The 19,383-nt window shown below is 33.5% G+C and overlaps 1 protein-coding gene across 3 annotated transcripts in view; it reads left to right on the top strand.

Moving 5' to 3' along the window:
* The window catches only part of LOC120527686 (gamma-aminobutyric acid receptor subunit alpha-2-like), a 377,740-nt gene that overhangs the window by 265,788 nt on the left and 92,569 nt on the right, over positions 1-19,383 (top strand). For 2 of the 3 annotated variants that reach the window (XM_039751381.1, XM_039751382.1), the window contains exon 8: positions 3,555-3,707. In XM_039751381.1, coding sequence (XP_039607315.1) covers positions 3,555-3,707 — 153 coding nt within the window. Of the gene's footprint in view, positions 1-3,554; positions 3,708-12,332; positions 12,938-19,383 lie in introns of those variants that run through there. The other variant, XM_039751383.1, reaches the window with a different exon arrangement.

Below are 19,383 nucleotides of genomic sequence, written 5' to 3'. Positions count from 1 at the left end.
GATTCTTTTATGCCAGGTTACTTTTCTTAATAGTCTTAAAAATTTCTACCACTATGTTAACTTACTGCTTTAAAATAATATAGGCAGTTTAGCATTGTTATTTTTTACAAAGAATCTGTTCTGACATTATAAAAAAGGTTGTGATTGTAGTGGTTTTTAATAAGCAAATCTGCTTCCTAAAAATTGCTATAAAGCAAGCAGAATGTCGTTCATAAAAAGGTAAGCAGGATTAGCCAGAAATCCAAAAATAATAGGAAGAAAAATTGGTTCTCATGACAAAATTCTTAATCTTGAAAGCCAAAGCAAAAACAATATATCAGGACTTCTAAAGGAGTCTTATAAATAAAAATAATAAGACATTTTATTCATATAGCACCTTTCCCATGCTCAAGGTGATGGCTGTCACACATAAACTGACACAATGCTTCAGTCCTCTTTTTTAATGTTTCTTCTGTATAATTGCTATGTAAGAGACATTGCATATTAACCAAAACAGATAGGAAATAAACAGCGGACAGAAGGAAGTGCTAAAGACAAAACCCCAACCCTTTACTGACATAGAAAGACTTGGAGTGAACACCATATATTAAGAAAGGGCTAAGAATGTTGACATCCAGTCAGTTCCTGACAAATATAGTTTCAAAATTATAGTAATCTCTAACCATGTGTACCCACTTGTCATGGACCTCAAGCCTTCAAGAACAGCCTTCTCTTTGTTTGTGAAACACATTTATTTAGAGATTGATTTCTTAAATAAAATCAGTTCCTCCAGAGATTTCAAGAGTAGTTTTCATTAAATCATTCAATGCATATTTAAGGGTCTAACAACAACAACAACAACATTTATTTACGTATATAGCACAGTTTCATACAAAAAGTAGCTCAAAATGCTTTACATAATGAAGAAAAGAAAAATAAAAGACAAAATAAGAAATTAAAATAACATTAGTTAACATAGAAAAGGAGTAAGGTCCGATGACCTCTGTTTAAACAAATCTTTTTGCTTTCTGTATGACGGGCTGAACAACTATTCCTATTGAATTATGAGCACAAAGAGACAGAAATGAAGTATTAGGATATGGCAGCTTTTGAATGTTTCTTTTGTGTTTTTGTTTTTGAGTCATACATTTTTTTGTCCTTTTCCTATTTGATGTCTAGCATTGAGCACTGATGACACAATTTATCATGAATGCAGATACGCATTAGTGTATCATAAGTGGCATTTCATATATAAAAACTAGTCAGGCTTTATTCATATATCAGAATTGTGTCAAGTGTAGTATCACTCTGTGTTTATTTGTTTTCATTTTAAAAATAAATTAATTTTAAAATAGCCAATAATGAAAGAGAAAGAACACAATTTATGTTTTTGTTTTAGTCAAAGTGGATATTTAGAAAAGTCTTCTTTTTCCAGTCAGCGCACGCTCGTGTATGCGCCTGCCACCCCACCCCGCTTCCTCCCAGAATTACGCCTCTTTGATTATTTGTGTTCTATGAAAAGACAATGGCAAAAACCCAGGGGAAAAAAAATTTCATCAAAAACCAAGTGGAGGCAAGGAAAAACAACAAAAAATAGTTGATCGAGTGACAGAGTGGCAGAGAAATTTGAAAGTTCAAGTTCAGAAAGTTGCACAGTGCCTAAATATAAAAGAAATGGTCAGATATCAAAGTCCTTGTGAAAAGGCGAGTTGTAGCCCACCGTCTGAGTGTTATATAGAATCGTATTAGTGTACAGAGAAAAGATAAACAAAATTGGGACAAAAGTGGAAAAAATGTCCAAATATCAGATTAAATCTCGAAATTTCCACTTTAATCATATGGTTTATTTTGTCATTAAAGTAGAATGTTATAAACTTTATCTTTAAATCGTTTAATCCACTAGTTTCTCAAATCCCATCGTAACTAAAGTAGCACATTAAATGCTTCGTATTCTATGTGTTCTTCTATGTAGTCTATGTGTGTGAATCACTACGTTCTTCTTAAACAGGCTTTCTCTTCTGTCAACAGGACACGGAATACATTACATTCATAATATTACAGCTTTCTGAACAATTTAAATACTAAGATGTATACTTGATAGAATTTTCATAATGATAGTAATTAAAGCATGTATTAAACATGGGGACACAAGGACGCAGTGGTAGCAACGAGCTGGCTCCCCGTCCAGAGATTGTTCCTGCCTCACGCAAGATGCTTGCTGCACCATGTGTGACCTTCAATGAAATAATTTATTGCAGCAGTACTGGCTCCCTCAAACATACTAACCCCCCCAGTTCCTGTCCTTCCTTTTTTTTCTCCAAGTAACCAATCGACACACGATCATCTCTGTAACCTTAGAACACCAATTCTTCATAACCTTTATGGAACATTTAAATATTTTCGTAGTACATATTTAATTATTCCATCGATCTATCCATCCAGGGTCGCGCCAATCCCAGCAAGCATACAGCACGAGGCAGGAACAATCCCTGAATGGCGCCAGCTCGTCACTACCACTGCACCACCATGTCTTCACATGTTTAATTATTAACAATATACATTATTTAAATGAAGTTAAAAATGTATCTTTATAATGTAATATACGTATTTTACTGCATTTCATGTTAAAAATGATTTCAAGAGCTCCAAGAAGATAGTGCTTGGAAATCTAAATCGACTTAGAAGCCAGTCATCATCATATGTAAATATGTTCTTTATAAAGTGGCTGAGGTTGTGCAATATTACAACTTTAGTGCAAGTTTACAGTGAGGTGATTGTACTTACAAGTACAAGCAGTTCTACCAGGAGTACTTGATGGACTGATCGAGTGCATTTAGATCTCTTGGCATGAAACTGTTTCTGAAACGCGAGGTCCCTACAGGAAGCATTTGCCATACTGTATGGGTGAAGTTCAAATACACTGCGCATGGCTGAGGCAGCATGTGCTTGATGTTGTATACCAATAATCCGATCAGCTGCCGTAGAGCTGTCATTCCACACTCAGATACAGTAGGTTAAATACTCTGAGTGATGCACTGAGAGTGACAACACTAAAGCAACGATGGTATTTGAAATTTGGCCATTCCGTGGATCATTATATAGTTACGGTTTGATTACAATCAGATGCTTTAAACTAGTAAACGATATCCGGTTAGTGTCAGTGTATTTGATAAAGCTGCTCAGGGATGTGGATCTAAAAAAGAAAGGGAAACTACACAGGAACAGTAGCACTCCTTTGACACTGGGTGCTGCCAGTTTGCAAAACCGAGCAAAGAACTTGTGTTCGAAAGGGATTGAGCTACGTGAAAATGTGCATGGCTTTACGCCAAGTTTTGTTTTCATACATCTTGATGTGAGCGTGGAAACAGGTGTACACAACATTTAGTGCATACTCACCATTTATACATGAAGCCCCTGGTGTTTATTTCCTTTTCTATATACTATGCATAAAATACATAATTAATATATCTTTGTTTTATATGATGTTGCTGTGTTGTCAAGTGTAAAATCAGAAAGCACCTAGGTCAAAAATTTTTAACATGACACTGATTTCCAATTATTTGTATTTTTTCTAGGTGAATATACAGTCATGACAGTACATTTTCATCTCAAGAGGAAGATTGGATACTTTGTGATTCAAACATATTTACCATGCATAATGACTGTCATTTTATCACAAGTGTCCTTTTGGTTGAATAGAGAGTCTGTTCCTGCAAGAACAGTTTTTGGTAAGTATTTTAATGATAAAGAAATTGGTAATATTCTAAATTTGCAAAGGGTTAAACCTGATACAGAAAGTATACAGTTAATCATTAGATTGGTTAAAGAATTGATATTTATGAATATTTTATGTTTCAAAACTAAATTTTTGTAATGTCAGCTGCATACATTGGCTCAAAAACCGTAGAAAAGAACAGCATATTAAATGTCTGTTAGTCATTTTCTAACCTATTTAGTCCTGAACAGGGTCACGGGGGGAGCTGGAGCCTATCCAAAACTCCAATAAAAGTCACTTGCTAAGTGACCAAATTGCTTTTCTTAGACTGTGCTTACACTGCCACTCTAATGTGTTCTGATTTTTTTTTTTTTTGTATCTAACACAGACTGGATTTAGTTTACACACTAAAAAACCACATAGCATCTGATTTTTTTGAGAATTGATACAGGGTCAAGGATGTGATCTGTTTAGGTTGTTTTTGTACAAAATGTTACACATTGAAAGAAGAGAGACATGGGAATAGGCAAGACAATTCAAGAAGCATTAAAATGTTAATTTGTCTCATTCGGAACTTCTCTAGCCATTAGGATTTATAAAAGCAGTTATCAATATACTTCTGCCACTCCAGACTTCTGTTTTGAATTGATATTCTCCTCTGAATGAAGGTGGAGGAAATCATGGAAGAAAACAAAGGCGTATATAATGCTATAGCTCTTCTGTGCTTGCTCAACATATTCATAAAGTGAGCTTTCTCTCTTAAATGCAGAAAACTGAGCAGCAGCAGCACAAAAAAAAAGTGAGGAATCTATGTTTATGGCTCACTTGCGTTACTACATTACAACAAATGCATGCGGCAAATATTTTACTTTGGCCGAATGTATATATCAATACTTAGGCCACTGTAAACAGCACAGACATCATGTTGGATTTCTTCACCAGTTCCGATTTGGGCATTGGGACCTTATAATGTAAATGAAGTATCAGTCACCTTTTTAAGCTGTCCTAAAACTACTTTATAATATTGTTACCTGGCGTTGGAGAAAGCCATGGAAAAAAGCCACCCATTATGCCCATTAAAGTAGAAAAATGTAAAGGTTATTTTGTTTTCTTGCCAAACTCCTCTTTCTATCAGGTCAGATTTTCATCTTGGTTAAGATGAACACCAAGTATGGCAATGTGTCATACTGCATCAACTATGTATTCTGTTATAATTAGTTACCTCAAATTGTGTTGGAAAATTTGATGTAATTATGGAAGTGACATTTTTCACCCAGGCATTCAAGTGCATAGATGTGCATAAATAAATTACTAGATATATTAATATTCAACATGAAAGTAGAAATGAACTTTACCTGTTAAAGAGAGATAGCGTGGAAGTGTTAGTGGTATCTTGACAGAACCAAAGAGCTGCTTTGAAAGAGCAGTTTAAAGCAGTAAAAACCAAATGAGAAGGTCCACAGCTAAACAATTCAACAAGTCGGTATAAGTGACACATGAAAAGAACAAAAATGCAATACTAAAATATAAAGTCAAATGAACATTTTTATTGCATATATTAGTAAATAAAATTTTAGTTGTATTCTATGAAACTTTCAAGTAATAATAGCATAATAGCAACACAAACTTTTAGTCTGGTTTTTTGCTAATCTGCATACAAGCAATATCCATTGTTACTTTAATGAGATAGGCAGTAACATTTTTTTAAAGTCAAATACGCAAGCCTTCCCTGTTCAAGACAAATCACTAGGGCTTGGTTTCATAATGTGGCTTTTTCCTGCTGTGTAAAGTACCTTGCATTTCTGCCATCTACCTTAAAATGTAAAATAGGGTTTTAAACAAACCATTAGATATTCAGTTATTGCTTGACTACAAATTGAGGTTGGTTAGCTCCTGATAACTAGTATTATTACACGTTACAAAAAAATCTGGTGTTGGCGGTCACGCAATGCTCTTCATACTGTTTTGTACTCAGCACATCTGTGCTTCAAAGTCCAATTTAATAAATAACAAAATTAACATCAGTGCTCACTCTACAGACATTAATGTAATATTAATCTCTTTTAAGTGCAATAGACTGAAGATGGATAGGGTATTGCTAAGTGGACATCTCCTTGCCATTAATTTGACTATTCCTTCCTTTGCATGTAATGATTAAGAATTCCAAAATATATTTCAAAGAAACATTGTAGATTTTTTTATTTGAAACATTTTTCTTAAAAACAAACACATAAATGGCAAAAATTTGTATGTGGTGTATATAAGTAAGGCAATCGGTACCCTCATTTTGATTTTTTTTTTTGGTTGGTGGCTATACTATGGCAATGGGAATTATTTGCAATTCAGTGTTCATCACTGGTAGTATTCACATCAAACTTTATTACCTTCCACCACTTTATCTTTCAATTGTAATTGTGCAGATAACTAATGAGTGTTATATTCTAGAGTTTTTATTGTATACCTCTTGTAGATGCAACACACCCTTCACAAATTTCCAGAATACTCCTTTAGCTGAGTAGATAGCTACCACTTTTTATTAGTTTTCTTTTTTCTCCCTTTTTTAATTACTACCTCACCAACCCCCCTGCCTGTATTACACGCCAGCAACTTTGCGTATCTGCCGCACGTGTATGTGGATTTCACTTTCACCAAACAACAAAACTTTTATTTCTTGCGGATAGGCCTCTTTATTGGGAAGAAACACATTTGCAACACAAATAAGACGATCTACAAGTCTCAGACTAAAAGCTTAAAGCCAAACAGTATCTGCATCCTTTTGTCATATCACCATGTCCATATATTCAATCTCTTTTTGCTTCTACCTTTTCATCAATATCACATTGAATTTTGATTACGTGTTTGGAATTACATCGTGACAACGCAACGTAAATGAATATCTTTTATCTCTCTCTACACGAACTGTGTCTGACAATAGCATTCACACAAATGAGAAATAATTGAACCATTTTCCAGATCTCTTTGCATAAAGTTGTGTCTCGTGGGGCTTGAAATTTTCTCTTGAAGAATTTTATATTCACCAAACAACAAATCTTTTAAATCTCGCAGATATGCCTCTTCATTGGGAAAAAAACACTACTTTTCTCTGATGGCAACACAAATTAGATGATCTACAAGTCTTCAACTTAAAGTTTAAATCCAAACAATATTATTCAAACTCATTTCGCTGTTCCGTTATCATTTTTTTGAGACTTTCGAATTTTCGTACTTCCATTATCTCTAACCTGCTCTGCATGTGTATTGCAGCATCGTTTTTGAATTCTTTGCGACATTCTACTTTGTCATCTAGTCTTTTTCTTTTATTTCCGTCCCCAGACATGGTTAAATCTCTTGGCACAAAGTCTCATCTTGCGGGACGTGAAAGTTTCTCTCTGAGAAAGTCACATCTCACCCAAGATTTTTTTATTATAATAGAGAGAAGTCTTTTAATGAATAACTTTAGGGGTGCTGTCTGTGTGACATATTGACCCCTTTTTTGTGTGTTTTCCTTTATTAAATGACTTCACAAGAACCCCCTCTTATCACATACATTAAAGTAAGTCATAAGAGAGATCACACTATCCTTTGTACCACAGTATCACCCCATCCCCACATTGATTTTAAAATTTTGTTTTGGGTTTTGCTTTTAAATATAGGTAGCTTATTGCTGGATGTCTAATTATTTGACTTTTGAAACATTTCATTGTCCCTTTATAATTGACCAGTATACATGAAAGAACTTGTAACTGTTATAGGCAGAATGCAGATGAGGAGTATTTAGAGATGTACTGTTCTGGTTTTAAAAAAGAGAATATGAAGTATATGACTGCCCTGCCCGGGGTTTGTTTCCTGCCTTGCACCCTATGTTGGCTGGGGTTGGCTCCAGCTGACCCCAGTGACCCTGTTGTTGGGACATAGCGGGTTGGATAATGGATGGATGGATAAGTAAATGAAGTATATGAGGGTGATCCATCTTGCAGGATCCTCATTGTTGAGGACCCGAGTGGCTGGACCAGGCCAAAGGGATGCCCACGTAAAAACTTGCAGAAATTTTTATCATATGTCTTGATTAAGAATTCTGTTACAATGATTTGTTTTTAAAAATCTTGGTTATGTAGTAATTCAGTGTCTTTTTGAACATTATGTTCAAAAAATGTCTGTGCTCTGATAAAAGTAACAACTAAGTCTTTCGGGGCAGATTTTTCAATTCTATGTCGTACAACCAGTCAGTGAAAGTGCTCAACACAGATGCTTGTAATCCCTTCAAAATTCAGCTTAAACTGCATGTGACATTTTAGTCACTGTCGGAATATATAAAGTCAAAACTTGAATATATAAAGTCAGCATCGGTATATATAAAGTCAAAACTTGTTTTTGAATATATAAAGTCAAAACTTGAATATATAAAGTCAGCGTCGGAATATATAAAGTCAAAGCTTGAATATATAAAGTCAGCGTTGGAATATATAAAGTCAAAGCTTGAATATATAAAGTCATTGTCGAATATATAAAGTTAAACCTTGAATATATAAAGTCAAAACCTGAGTATATAAAGTCAGCGTTGGAATATTTAAAGTCAAAACTTGAATATACAAAGTCAGCGCTGGAATATCCATCCATTTCCCAACCCGTTGAATCCGACCACAGGGTCACGGGGGTCTGCTGGAGCCAATCCCAGCCAACACTGGGCGCAAGGCAGGAACCAATCCTGGGCAGGGCACATGCATCATTTTCAAAACATTAACCGAACAGTGTTTTTTTAATTTATTTTTCTGAATACGTTTTTGTTCACTTAGTTCAGTTCAGAGTTGTTTCAATCAATAGATTTTGACTTATATTCAGGAGTTAGTTTATATACTCCAATGTTGACTTTATATAATCAGGAATGACTTTATAAATTCTGACGCTGACTTTATATATTCAGGTTTTGACTTTATATATTCCAGCGATGACTTTATATATTCAACTTTTGACTTTATATATTCAGAAACAAGTTTGACTTTATATATACCGACACTGACTTTCTATATTCAACTTTTGACTTTATATATTCCAGCGCTGACTTTATATATTCAGGTTTTGACTTTATATATTCCAGCTCTGACTTTATATATTCTGACGCTGACTTTATATATTCAAGTTTTGACTTTATATATTCCAGCGATGACTTTATATATTCTGACGCTGACTTTATATATTCAAGTTTTGACTTTATATATTCCAGCGATGACTTTAAATATTCCAGTTTTGACTTTATATATTCCAGCGCTGACTTTATATATTCAAGTTTTGACTTTATATATTCCAATGATGACTTTATATATTCTGACGCTGACTTTATATATTCCAGTTTTGACTTTATATATTCCAGCGCTGACTTTATATATTCCAGTTTTGACTTTATATATTCCAGCGCTGACTTTATATATTCAAGTTTTGACTTTATATATTCAGAAATGACTTTATATATTCAAGTTTTGACTTTATATATTCTGACGCCTTGACTTCATATATTCAGAAAATCAATGTATTTGCCTGTTTGGCACCCTATAATATATATATATATATATATATATATATATATATATATATATATATATATATATATATATATATATATATATATATATATATATATATATATATATATATATATATATATATATATATATATATATATATATATATATATATATATATATATATATATATATGTGTGTGTGTCATGAAGGAAAAGTGTTAAATGGGGTTTATTAGAATTGTATTTATTTATTATTATTATTATGATAATGATGATGATAATGATGCAGCTGAACTCATTGAAATTGGGGATGGAGCACTAAAAGGTGTTAGCTGCTTTAGGAGCCCACATTCTGGCTTGTTTACTCACTGTAATACAGAAAACATGAGAAACAGAAATAACAAATGTGGGGAATGGGATCCAGCAAAAAAGTGAAAAAAGGAGAACAATGTCAATCAAGTAGAGAAAGGCTGATGAAATGAAGAGGTGAAAGAGAGTCAAGAGTAGGAAGGAAATGATTTGTTTTACTTTATGAGTGTGCTTTGTTGCAAACCTATTCAGCAAACTACATGAGAGCAGGTTACAAAGTGTTATGATTGTCTTTTATTTGTCTAGTTTTTGATAGTGATGCAGACTGCAAAAGAATTTGATTACATCCAGAAAAGTGATTTCTCATTAAATTTTTAGTTGGCGTCTTTAAAGGGAATAAATTATTATTATTTTTAATTTTTTTCCATTTTTTTTTGTTTTCATTTTAATTTATACAAGATGACCTGACTGTATTTGTGTGCATATGGAAGATTCTATTAGACAGTTTCTCTGTAAAGTAAAAAATAAATGTAATATTTGTGGGTTGTGTTTTTAACATTTTTTGACATGAATTCCAACAACTCTTTTGCTGGAAAGAGTTGGTTTTGCTTACATTCATCCTTGTTTACCTGTGACTTTAAATTAATAAAATAAAGTATTTAGATGTTGGCTCAACTCATAGGCAGGACTGAAACTTGGAAATTAGGCAAAATTAATTTTACAGAGTTATGAGGGTTGTGTCTTTTAAGCTACAACTCTGGCCAAGGTGTTTTATAACCAAGAAATGAGCTGTGTCATGTAGGGATATAAAATTAATTAAATATTAGCATTAAAAGAGCTAGATGTGAGGGTGTTATATAAAATGACATATAAAATTCCCACAGTGAACCTTGTATTGTTTTCTCTTGTCAGAAGACACAATTTCGTGAAAATTTTTAAATGATTTTTTTGTAGCCTATATTTACTGATATTATGCTATACACTGGATTAGAAAGGTTAATGTTGTGAGTCTTAATTTTTGAGGAAATTACACGTTTATCTTTCACACAGTGATTATGTTTGCAATTAATCATTATCTTCTTTCATTAGTCAGAGCTGCACTCTGCTCATCCCAAAGGTTCCTTTACTTTCTATCAAGGGTAATGCTTACAAATTTGCACATTAATTGCAGTCTACCATGCACTATATGAATAAGTAAAAGAGCTATAACAAAAAAAATTGTGTTATTTAAAGTTTGTCATATTCAAAGCAGCAGAAAACTCTTCAAAAGTTGTCATTTGATAAGCTTAAAACCCTAGGGTTTTATAGTATTGAAATAAAACAAATCATATTTGCATCAGAAATGCAATATGCATAAAAAATTAACTTGTGGTAGTGTACATTGTAGAGGATACTTTTGTTTGAATGGTGTTTTTTTTAATAAAATGACACAAACAATTACAAATTATTTTCTGTTATAATCAAATGTTCTGGATAATGTTATAATAATGGCTGAAAAGATGCAACCTGTTTATGGGTATTAAATCATGCTTTATCAAGAAACCTAGCTACACATAAAAAAAGTATACAAAACATGCAGATAAGTGCAGAGATAATGTTCTATTCCCTTGGTTGTCTATATAGAACAAAAGAACGAAGAGGTGGTTGCCTAATTAACAGCATAAGTTATCTGTGGTTATTTGTATAATTAGTTATTATTTATATGCAGAGGCTGTCTTTGCAACAAAATTAGCACTACTGAAGCTCTTACTGTATTAAGAGGTTAGGACACGCTTTCATGTGTCATTCCATGTTTAATTTTGGGATTATATTAATAGCTGCTAGTTTTTCAGCACAGCAATTAAATGTGATTTACTCATACTAAACCATACCATCAAGCACTCCTGAAAATTATTAGCATTATGACTGTGAACCTGTGTCATGCCCAACAATGGCACTTGTAACCATATTTCTTTATTAAATAGACTTTTAATTTGTACTTTTAATATGTGCTATGTCAATGCCATCATAAATATAGGTTTGGAAACTTGTGAATGTTACAGATGTGCATACAGCTGGTTTAAGTAGAAAATTTGCAAACAGTAATAAAGTTGAAGGGTATTAAATCAGTTGGACTTCTCCATGGCATGTGATCATTGCAGTATATTCATAGTCTAATTACTTTATATATAAACAGTCTTCTTTTATGTTGTAGGTGTTTTCATTGAAATCAATTTCAGTAATTTGCATAAGTTGGATGGATAGATAGATAGATAGATAGATAGATAGATAGATAGATAGATAGATAGATAGATAGATAGATAGATAGATAGATAGATAGATAGATAATTATTTGTCTCCAGTAATGCAACAAAATGCCTTTCCTAACTCTGTAACCTTAGCAACTGATTATTAACATTTGCTTGTTTATGTGTGCTATTGGTCTTTAAATATATATATAAATATGTGCACACACACGCACACATATATACTGTATATATATATATATATACTGTATATATATATATAGTATATATATATATATATATATATATACTGTATATAAAATTAAAAGGGACTGTGACATTATGTTTCTGGAAAAAAAAAAAATACTGTTATAGATGTGTTTCAGCTTTTCAACCTTCTTAAATGTGAGCATCACGTGGAATAATTGAAGAGTGTTACATGTGGTGGTGGATGTTGGGCTGATGTTATAGATAACTGCACAAGTGTTATGTCAGGGCACATGTTTTGCATTGAAAATTATAGTGCATGCCAAGGGGCCCATGACGGTAAGGGGCCTTTTAACCAATCTGCTTGATGAATCCACAGATTATCTCTGTGCAAAAATGATCAAGATGGACCCTGCCCCTGTTGATGAAACAATTGACTATCCACATGTTGCTGAAATGACTAAGGTGGATCCAGACTTATCCAGGTGGATTGAGTCCCGCACTGTAATCAAGAGTGAGAAATTCCACGCAAAATTAAACAGCCCAGTGTCTGCATGCTGTATTGTTAAAAGTGTGATCAACTCTAGGTTATGAAGTTAAATCACTCAGGAACCTATGAGGTCCTTAAAATCTGGCCTTGAGAACAACCAACATTTCAAAAAGTAATATTAACTACACAAATAGTTCCACCTTTATTAAGGAAACACACATATGTTTTGTAAACTTGTTTCATTTGAAGGTTATATGGCCATGAAGACCAGAAGTCCATACCAGTAACATTTGTATATGGCAGGAACCAGCTCTGAACTAGATGCTAGTCTGTTACAGAGCCTTCTCTCAAACACACAAATACTCACTCAATTATAACACGTGGAACAGGCTTACAAAAACCTCTTGGAGATTAGGAAGAAAACAGCAGCACCCAGAGAAAATACAGAGAAAGTATTCAGACTTCACAAAAAGAGTTTCTGGGCTAGAAATCAAACTTGGACCCTTGGAGCAGCACTGTTTTATGGATTAAAATAAGTTCAAGAGTCAGTCTTTTAAAGAGTAAGCATTGGATAAAAACAGTTCTCTGTAAGCAGCTTTTATTAGAGTGGCAGTAAACCTTCTTATTTTTACCTCTGAAAAGCCAAAAAAAAAAAAACCCAGAAGGTTGAATACATTTAAATACATTTACTTTCACTGAGTATTTAGTCATTTAGACATTCAGATACACTCATCTGCACTATGATGGTTAAAACATAAGAAAGCATTTAGGGTCATCCAAAAGTCTTTTAAATGAGTTATTTTTGTTTCTATTGTAGTCATTGTTCTAAATGCGATTTTATTTAAAAAAAGAATGAAAGGTAAAATAATATGAAAATTGAGTACAATTTATACAAATTTCATTTGTATGGATATGCATTATTTATTGAATGTTGTGAGGTTAATATAGGTGCAAAATATCTCTAAATGAAATATTTTCTTAACATAAAATTGGTAATAAACCAGCCAGTGATCATTATGTAGTGCTCTTTTAAGCAGAACTGGGGCAAAGCAGAATATAATGTTTTCTGACATTCCTGAGGATTGGGGTGAAAAATCGGCACTGAATGTTTAAGGAAACAAGAATTGCGAATCACATTAAATTATTGTTCATTTGAATTTTTCGCATGGAATGCCTGTTTTAATAGCTGCTGAAAATAAAAGAATAAACCATCATACAAATTTTCATTAAGCTTGTTGAAATTCATTTCGCTTGTAAGACCTCTTTGCAATGCTCCCAAGCTAAAGCATACTGATCTTGTACAATGTAAACTACAAACAACCTCTAAATATAAAATCTGTATTTCACACCTGAGACTTCTCATGCTAGGAAAACATTTGTAAAATTAAATCAAGATTTATTTGAGCTTTTATTGTATCCATCAACAATCTTTTTCACAAGGAAAAAAATGTCAGTTAGTCTGGATGTTAATTAATATGTAAATGTGCAGGAAGTAGGCAAGGCATGGCTATTTACATTAACCTTTTCCCTGGCCATTTGCATTATTAACTCTGACAAGTTCTCTGTGTGTTATTTGGCATGATTGATAGAACTATTCCTAACTGGAACACTGAAAATTAGAACGCTACAGCTAGAGGAATAGTTCTCAGCCTTTGGTATGTAGAGAGTGACACAATTTGAAGCCATTAAGTATTTTAGGAGCTTATTACTATGTTCCAATCTATCAAGCTCACCTTCATTTAGCTTCTATTTAAAGTTTATAAATAAGAAGAAATTAATAATTGTTTCTTTGTAAATTAAATCCTTTAGAAGTGTGCAGCCTTTTCTGTTGTTTTTATCAATTTTAAAATAATGTAATATAATTTTACTAGATTGGTATTGCTTGTGCTCATATCTGAAAAAGACATATACAATTTCACATAAAGAGAACATTTAACAGTTCTGCATAATATTTTATGAAAGTGTTCACACTAATTTGTACGTGATGTCAGGCAATGTGGAAGCACTATTTTAGATAATACTTAGAGTACAATAGGTTCTTTTGTTCTAATGTAAATTTAAATTATAATGAAGCAACACTTTATAAAACTGTTAAAATTAAGCACATTTTGTTCGGTGAAAAAGCTTAGGGTTAAGGAATATAAAGATTTTTCTTTTTTTTAACTTCAAATCCCAGCTCACCTACTAACCTTGCACAGCCTGTAATCCTCCTTACAGCCTGTCCTGAAGATGACAGGTGAAAATTAAATTCTACTGTAAGTGCTCCTGAAGCGACTTCTGATATTTAGTCCATATATTTTTTTATTGTACTGGTGTGTTAGAGTATGATTACATTTTAAATGCCACTTGTTAAACCCTAGTAGACTTGAGCTTCAACTTCTCAATGCAAACATATGTTGAGAAAGCCTCAAGTTACTACTCCATTCATTTAAGATAAAAAATTAGAAGGCTAGCAGTCCAATGCTACCAAATAGATCTCTATGTATTGTGACAGGGTTCAACATGCAAGCCAGATATACTGCAGTTATTTTATCAGCATTATGCCAAACAATGCTAATAACCACCTAGGCTACAGAAATTCATTTTTGGCCTTTTGTGTATTTGGTCCCAAGTGAAGGGTCAACTTTAGGGCAAATTACATTGAAGACAAAATACTGTAAATAGACTTAAGTGTACTAAAAGCGTACTGAGGGTGAAGTTACTTCTGAAAAAGGGCAGATAAAAGATTTTAATGGCAATATAGACTTGACTGGTATGCAGTTTTACATACACTACACTTCTGATTGTACAGTATATTTTATTAAATGATTTCTTCACTTTATAAAGAGTATCCTCCATAATGTTTGGGCCATGGACACATTTTTCCTTAATTTACCTCTCTGCTCCACAGTTTAAAATTACAAATCATACAATTCTGGTATGATTAAAATCCACATTGCAGACTTTTATTTATGGGTATTTGCACACATTTTGGTCACACCATGTAGAAATGACAAAATTATTTCTATATGGTCCTGCCATTTCTGGGAACCATAATGTCTGGGACATAGCAATGGTAGGTAAATTAAAGCAGTAATATTTATTACTTTGTTGCATATCTCTTTTAGGCAATGGATGCTTGAAGTCTGTGATTCATAGACATCACCATGTACTGAGGATATTCTCTGTTGATGCTCTGCCAAGCCTCTAAAAACCATCTTCAGTTCCTGTTTGTTTCAGGGCTTTGTCCCCTTAGGTTTTCTCTTCTGCATATGGAAAGCATGCTCAATAGGATTTACATTTTGTGACTGGTTTGGCCATTCTAGAATTTTCAGTTTTTTAGCTTTAAAAATCTCCTCTGTTGCCCTAGCAGTATTTTGGGATCATTATCTTATTATGGGATTAAGTGCTATCCAATGAGTCTGGAGGCATTTACTGTAACTTGAGCAGATAAGATGTTTCTGTAAAACTCAGAATTCATTGTGCGACTGCCATCAGCAGTTACATCATCAATGAAAATTAAGTGTGCCAATACCTTTGGCAACCATACATGCCTAAGCCATAACACCCACCATCATGTTTAACAGATGAGGTTGTATGCTTTGGACCGTCAGCAGTTCCTGTTCATCTCCACACTTTGCTCTTACCCTCATTCTAATACAGGCTAATCTTTGTCGCATCTTCCCACAAGACCTTTTTTCAGAATTCTGCAGACTCTTTTAAGTTCTTTTTTGCAATCTGTAATCTGACCATGCTGTTTTATGGCTAACTAGTGGTTTTCTCTGTTTCTGATCTGTTGGACAGGCTTCTGGGGCTTTTTCTGTACTATTCTGTCATTAGCAGTGAAGGTTTTCTTTGACCTACCAGTCCCTTTGAAATTTCTGTGCTCAAAATTGTGTTCTTTCTTCTTAATGATACTCCAGATAGTTGATTTAGGTTATCCTAAGGTTCTGCTGATGTCTCTAATGGTTTTATTCTTGTTTTACAGCCTCATAATGATTTCTTTGACTTTCATTGGCACAGCTCTTGTCCTTACGTTGAACAATGGCAACTACAGCAGACCCTAAAGGTAGTCTGAAGGTAAAAGCAAGCCTAGTTTTCTTATGACTGTACTAATGTAGCAATGAAACACATCAGAGTAATCACAAACACCTGTGACGCCAATTGTCCCAAACGTGATGGTGCCGGGAAATAAGGGGACCATGTAGAAAAAGTGTTCTTATTTCTACATGGTATAACCAAATGCAAATACCCTTAAATTAAAGTCTGTAGTGTGCACGTTAAACATATCTGAATTGTTTGGTTGTAATTCTTAACTGCAGACAATAGGTTAAATAAAGGGAAAATATTTCTTTGTCCCAAACATCATAAAGGGCACTGAACATATGCATATAATGTCAAGTCAAACAGATGTCATAGTGTCCTCTGAAATTAAGAGCAAAAACTCTATATCCTAAGTGTCTTCTCCTTTCCGTAATCCTATTTTTATATACTATATACTATATATATATATATATATATAACTTTATGTGTATATATATATGTATATATATATATATATATATATATATATATATATATATATATATATAACTTTATGTATATATACAGTGGTGTGAAAAACTATTTGCCCCCTTCCTGATTTCTTATTCTTTTGCATGTTTGTCACACAAAATGTTTCTGATCATCAAACACATTTAACCATTCGTCAAATATAACACAAGTAAACACAAAATGCAGTTTTTAAATGATGGTTTTATTATTTAGGGAGAAAAAATCCAAACCTACATGGCCCTGTGTGAAAAGTAATTGCCCCTTGTTAAAAATAACCTAACTGTGGTGTATCACACCTGAGTTCAATTTCCGTAGCCACCCCCAGGCCTGATTACTGCCACACCTGTTTCAATCAAGAAATCACTTAAATAGGAGCTGCCTGACACAGAGAAGTAGACTAAAACCACCTCAAAAGCTAGACATCATGCCAAGATCCAAAGAAATTCAGGAACAAATGAGAACAGAAGTAATTGAGATCTATCAGTCTGGTAAAGGTTATAAAGCCATTTCTAAAGCTTTGGGACTCCAGCGAACCACAGTAAGTGCCATTATCCACAAATGACAAAAACATGGAACAGTGGTGAACCTTCCCAGGAGTGGCTGGCCGACCAAAATTACCGCAAGAGCGCAGAGACGACTCATCCGAGAGGTCACAAAAGACCCCAGGACAACGTCTAAAGAACTGCAGGCCTCACTTGCCTCAATTAAGGTCAGTGTTCACAACTCCACCATAAGAAAGAGACTGGGCAAAAACGGCCTGTATGGCAGATTTCCAAGACGCAAACCACTGTTAAGCAAAAGAACATTAGGGCTCGTCTCAATTTTGCTAAGAAACATCTCAATGATTGCCAAGACTTTTGGGAAAATACCTTGTGGACTGATAAGACAAAAGTTGAATTTTTTGGAAGGCAAATGTCCCGTTACATCTGGCGTAAAAGGAACACAGCATTTCAGAAAAGAACATCATACCAACAGTAAAATATGGTGGTGGTAGTGTGATGGTCTGGGGTTGTTTTGCTGCTTCAGGACCTGGAAGGCTTGCTGTGATAGATGGAACCATGAATTCTACTGTCTACCAAAAAATCCTGAAGGAGAATGTCGGGCCATCTGTTCGTCAACTCAAGCTGAAGTGATCTTGGGTGCTGCAACAGGACAATGACCCAAAACACACCAGCAAATCCACCTCTGAATGGCTGAAGAAAAACAAAATGAAGACTTTGGAGTGGCCAAGTCAAAGTCCTGACCTGAATCCAATTGAGATGCTATGGCATGACCTTAAAAGGCGGTTCATGCTAGAAAACCCTCAAATAAAGCTGAATTACAACAATTCTGCAAAGATGAGTGGGCCAAAATTCCTCCAGAGCGCTGTAAAAGACTCATTGCAAGTTATCGCAAATGCTTGATTGCAGTTATTGCTGCTAAGGGTGGCCCAACAGTTATTAGGTTCAGGGGCAATTACTTTTCACACAGGGCCATGTAGGTTTGGATTTTTTCTCCCTAAATAATAAAACCATCATTTAAAAACTGCATTTTGTGTTTACTTGTGTTATATTTGACTAATGGTTAAATGTGTTTGATGATCAGAAACATTTTGCGTGACAAACATGCAAAAGAATAAGAAATCATGAAGGGGGCAAATAGTTTTTCACACCACTGTATATATATATATAACTTATATATATATATATATATATATATATATATATATATATATATATATATATATATAAAAGAGAGATAGATTATATTGATATTTGTACAATATGTATATCATTAGAAATAAATATATCAACATTACCAACTGCAACTTTCCAAAAGTTAAATGGCAGCTTGATCTTGTTACAGTGTGGTTTTCAGGTTTTCTTAATGATGGCTCTATACTACTGGGGGAAGTAGCTTAGAGACTGCACAAAGCAATCATAAATGGCTTTGTGAAGAGCTGTGCCAGCACTAAAATTACAAAACAGCATTTCATGGGAATCAGTAAAGCTCATGTTACTGTTCATTCAATCACATTAGCTTAACTTGGCACTCCCAAGAACTGCTACAGATTTTAATATCAAGACCCTCAGGATATGTAAAATTACAGTAGTAAATAATTATATATATATGTGTTTACTGAAAACAGTAAACTAGGAATAACTATCATTTAAAATATAGTTTTTATATTTAAATAAAAGACTGTCATATTAATTTTCTGTAATTATTTAAGTAGTTCATAGGTTCACAATAAATAATCCAGATCAAGTAACTATAATGATCTGGTCATTCTTTGAAAAATCTCCATTATGTTAAATTAATACTTACTAGAAGTGGATTTACAAAAAAAGATTCTGAACAATATTGTAATATTTTATTTGTCACAATATATAATCAATGGTCACAGGGCAAGTGTCAGAAATGTTTA

Source organism: Polypterus senegalus, chromosome 4 (assembly GCF_016835505.1).
Source record: "Polypterus senegalus isolate Bchr_013 chromosome 4, ASM1683550v1, whole genome shotgun sequence".
Taxonomy (NCBI): Eukaryota; Metazoa; Chordata; class Cladistia; order Polypteriformes; family Polypteridae; genus Polypterus; species Polypterus senegalus.
Note: the sequence above shows the minus strand (reverse complement) of the source record. Positions and strands in the feature narration are given on the sequence as shown.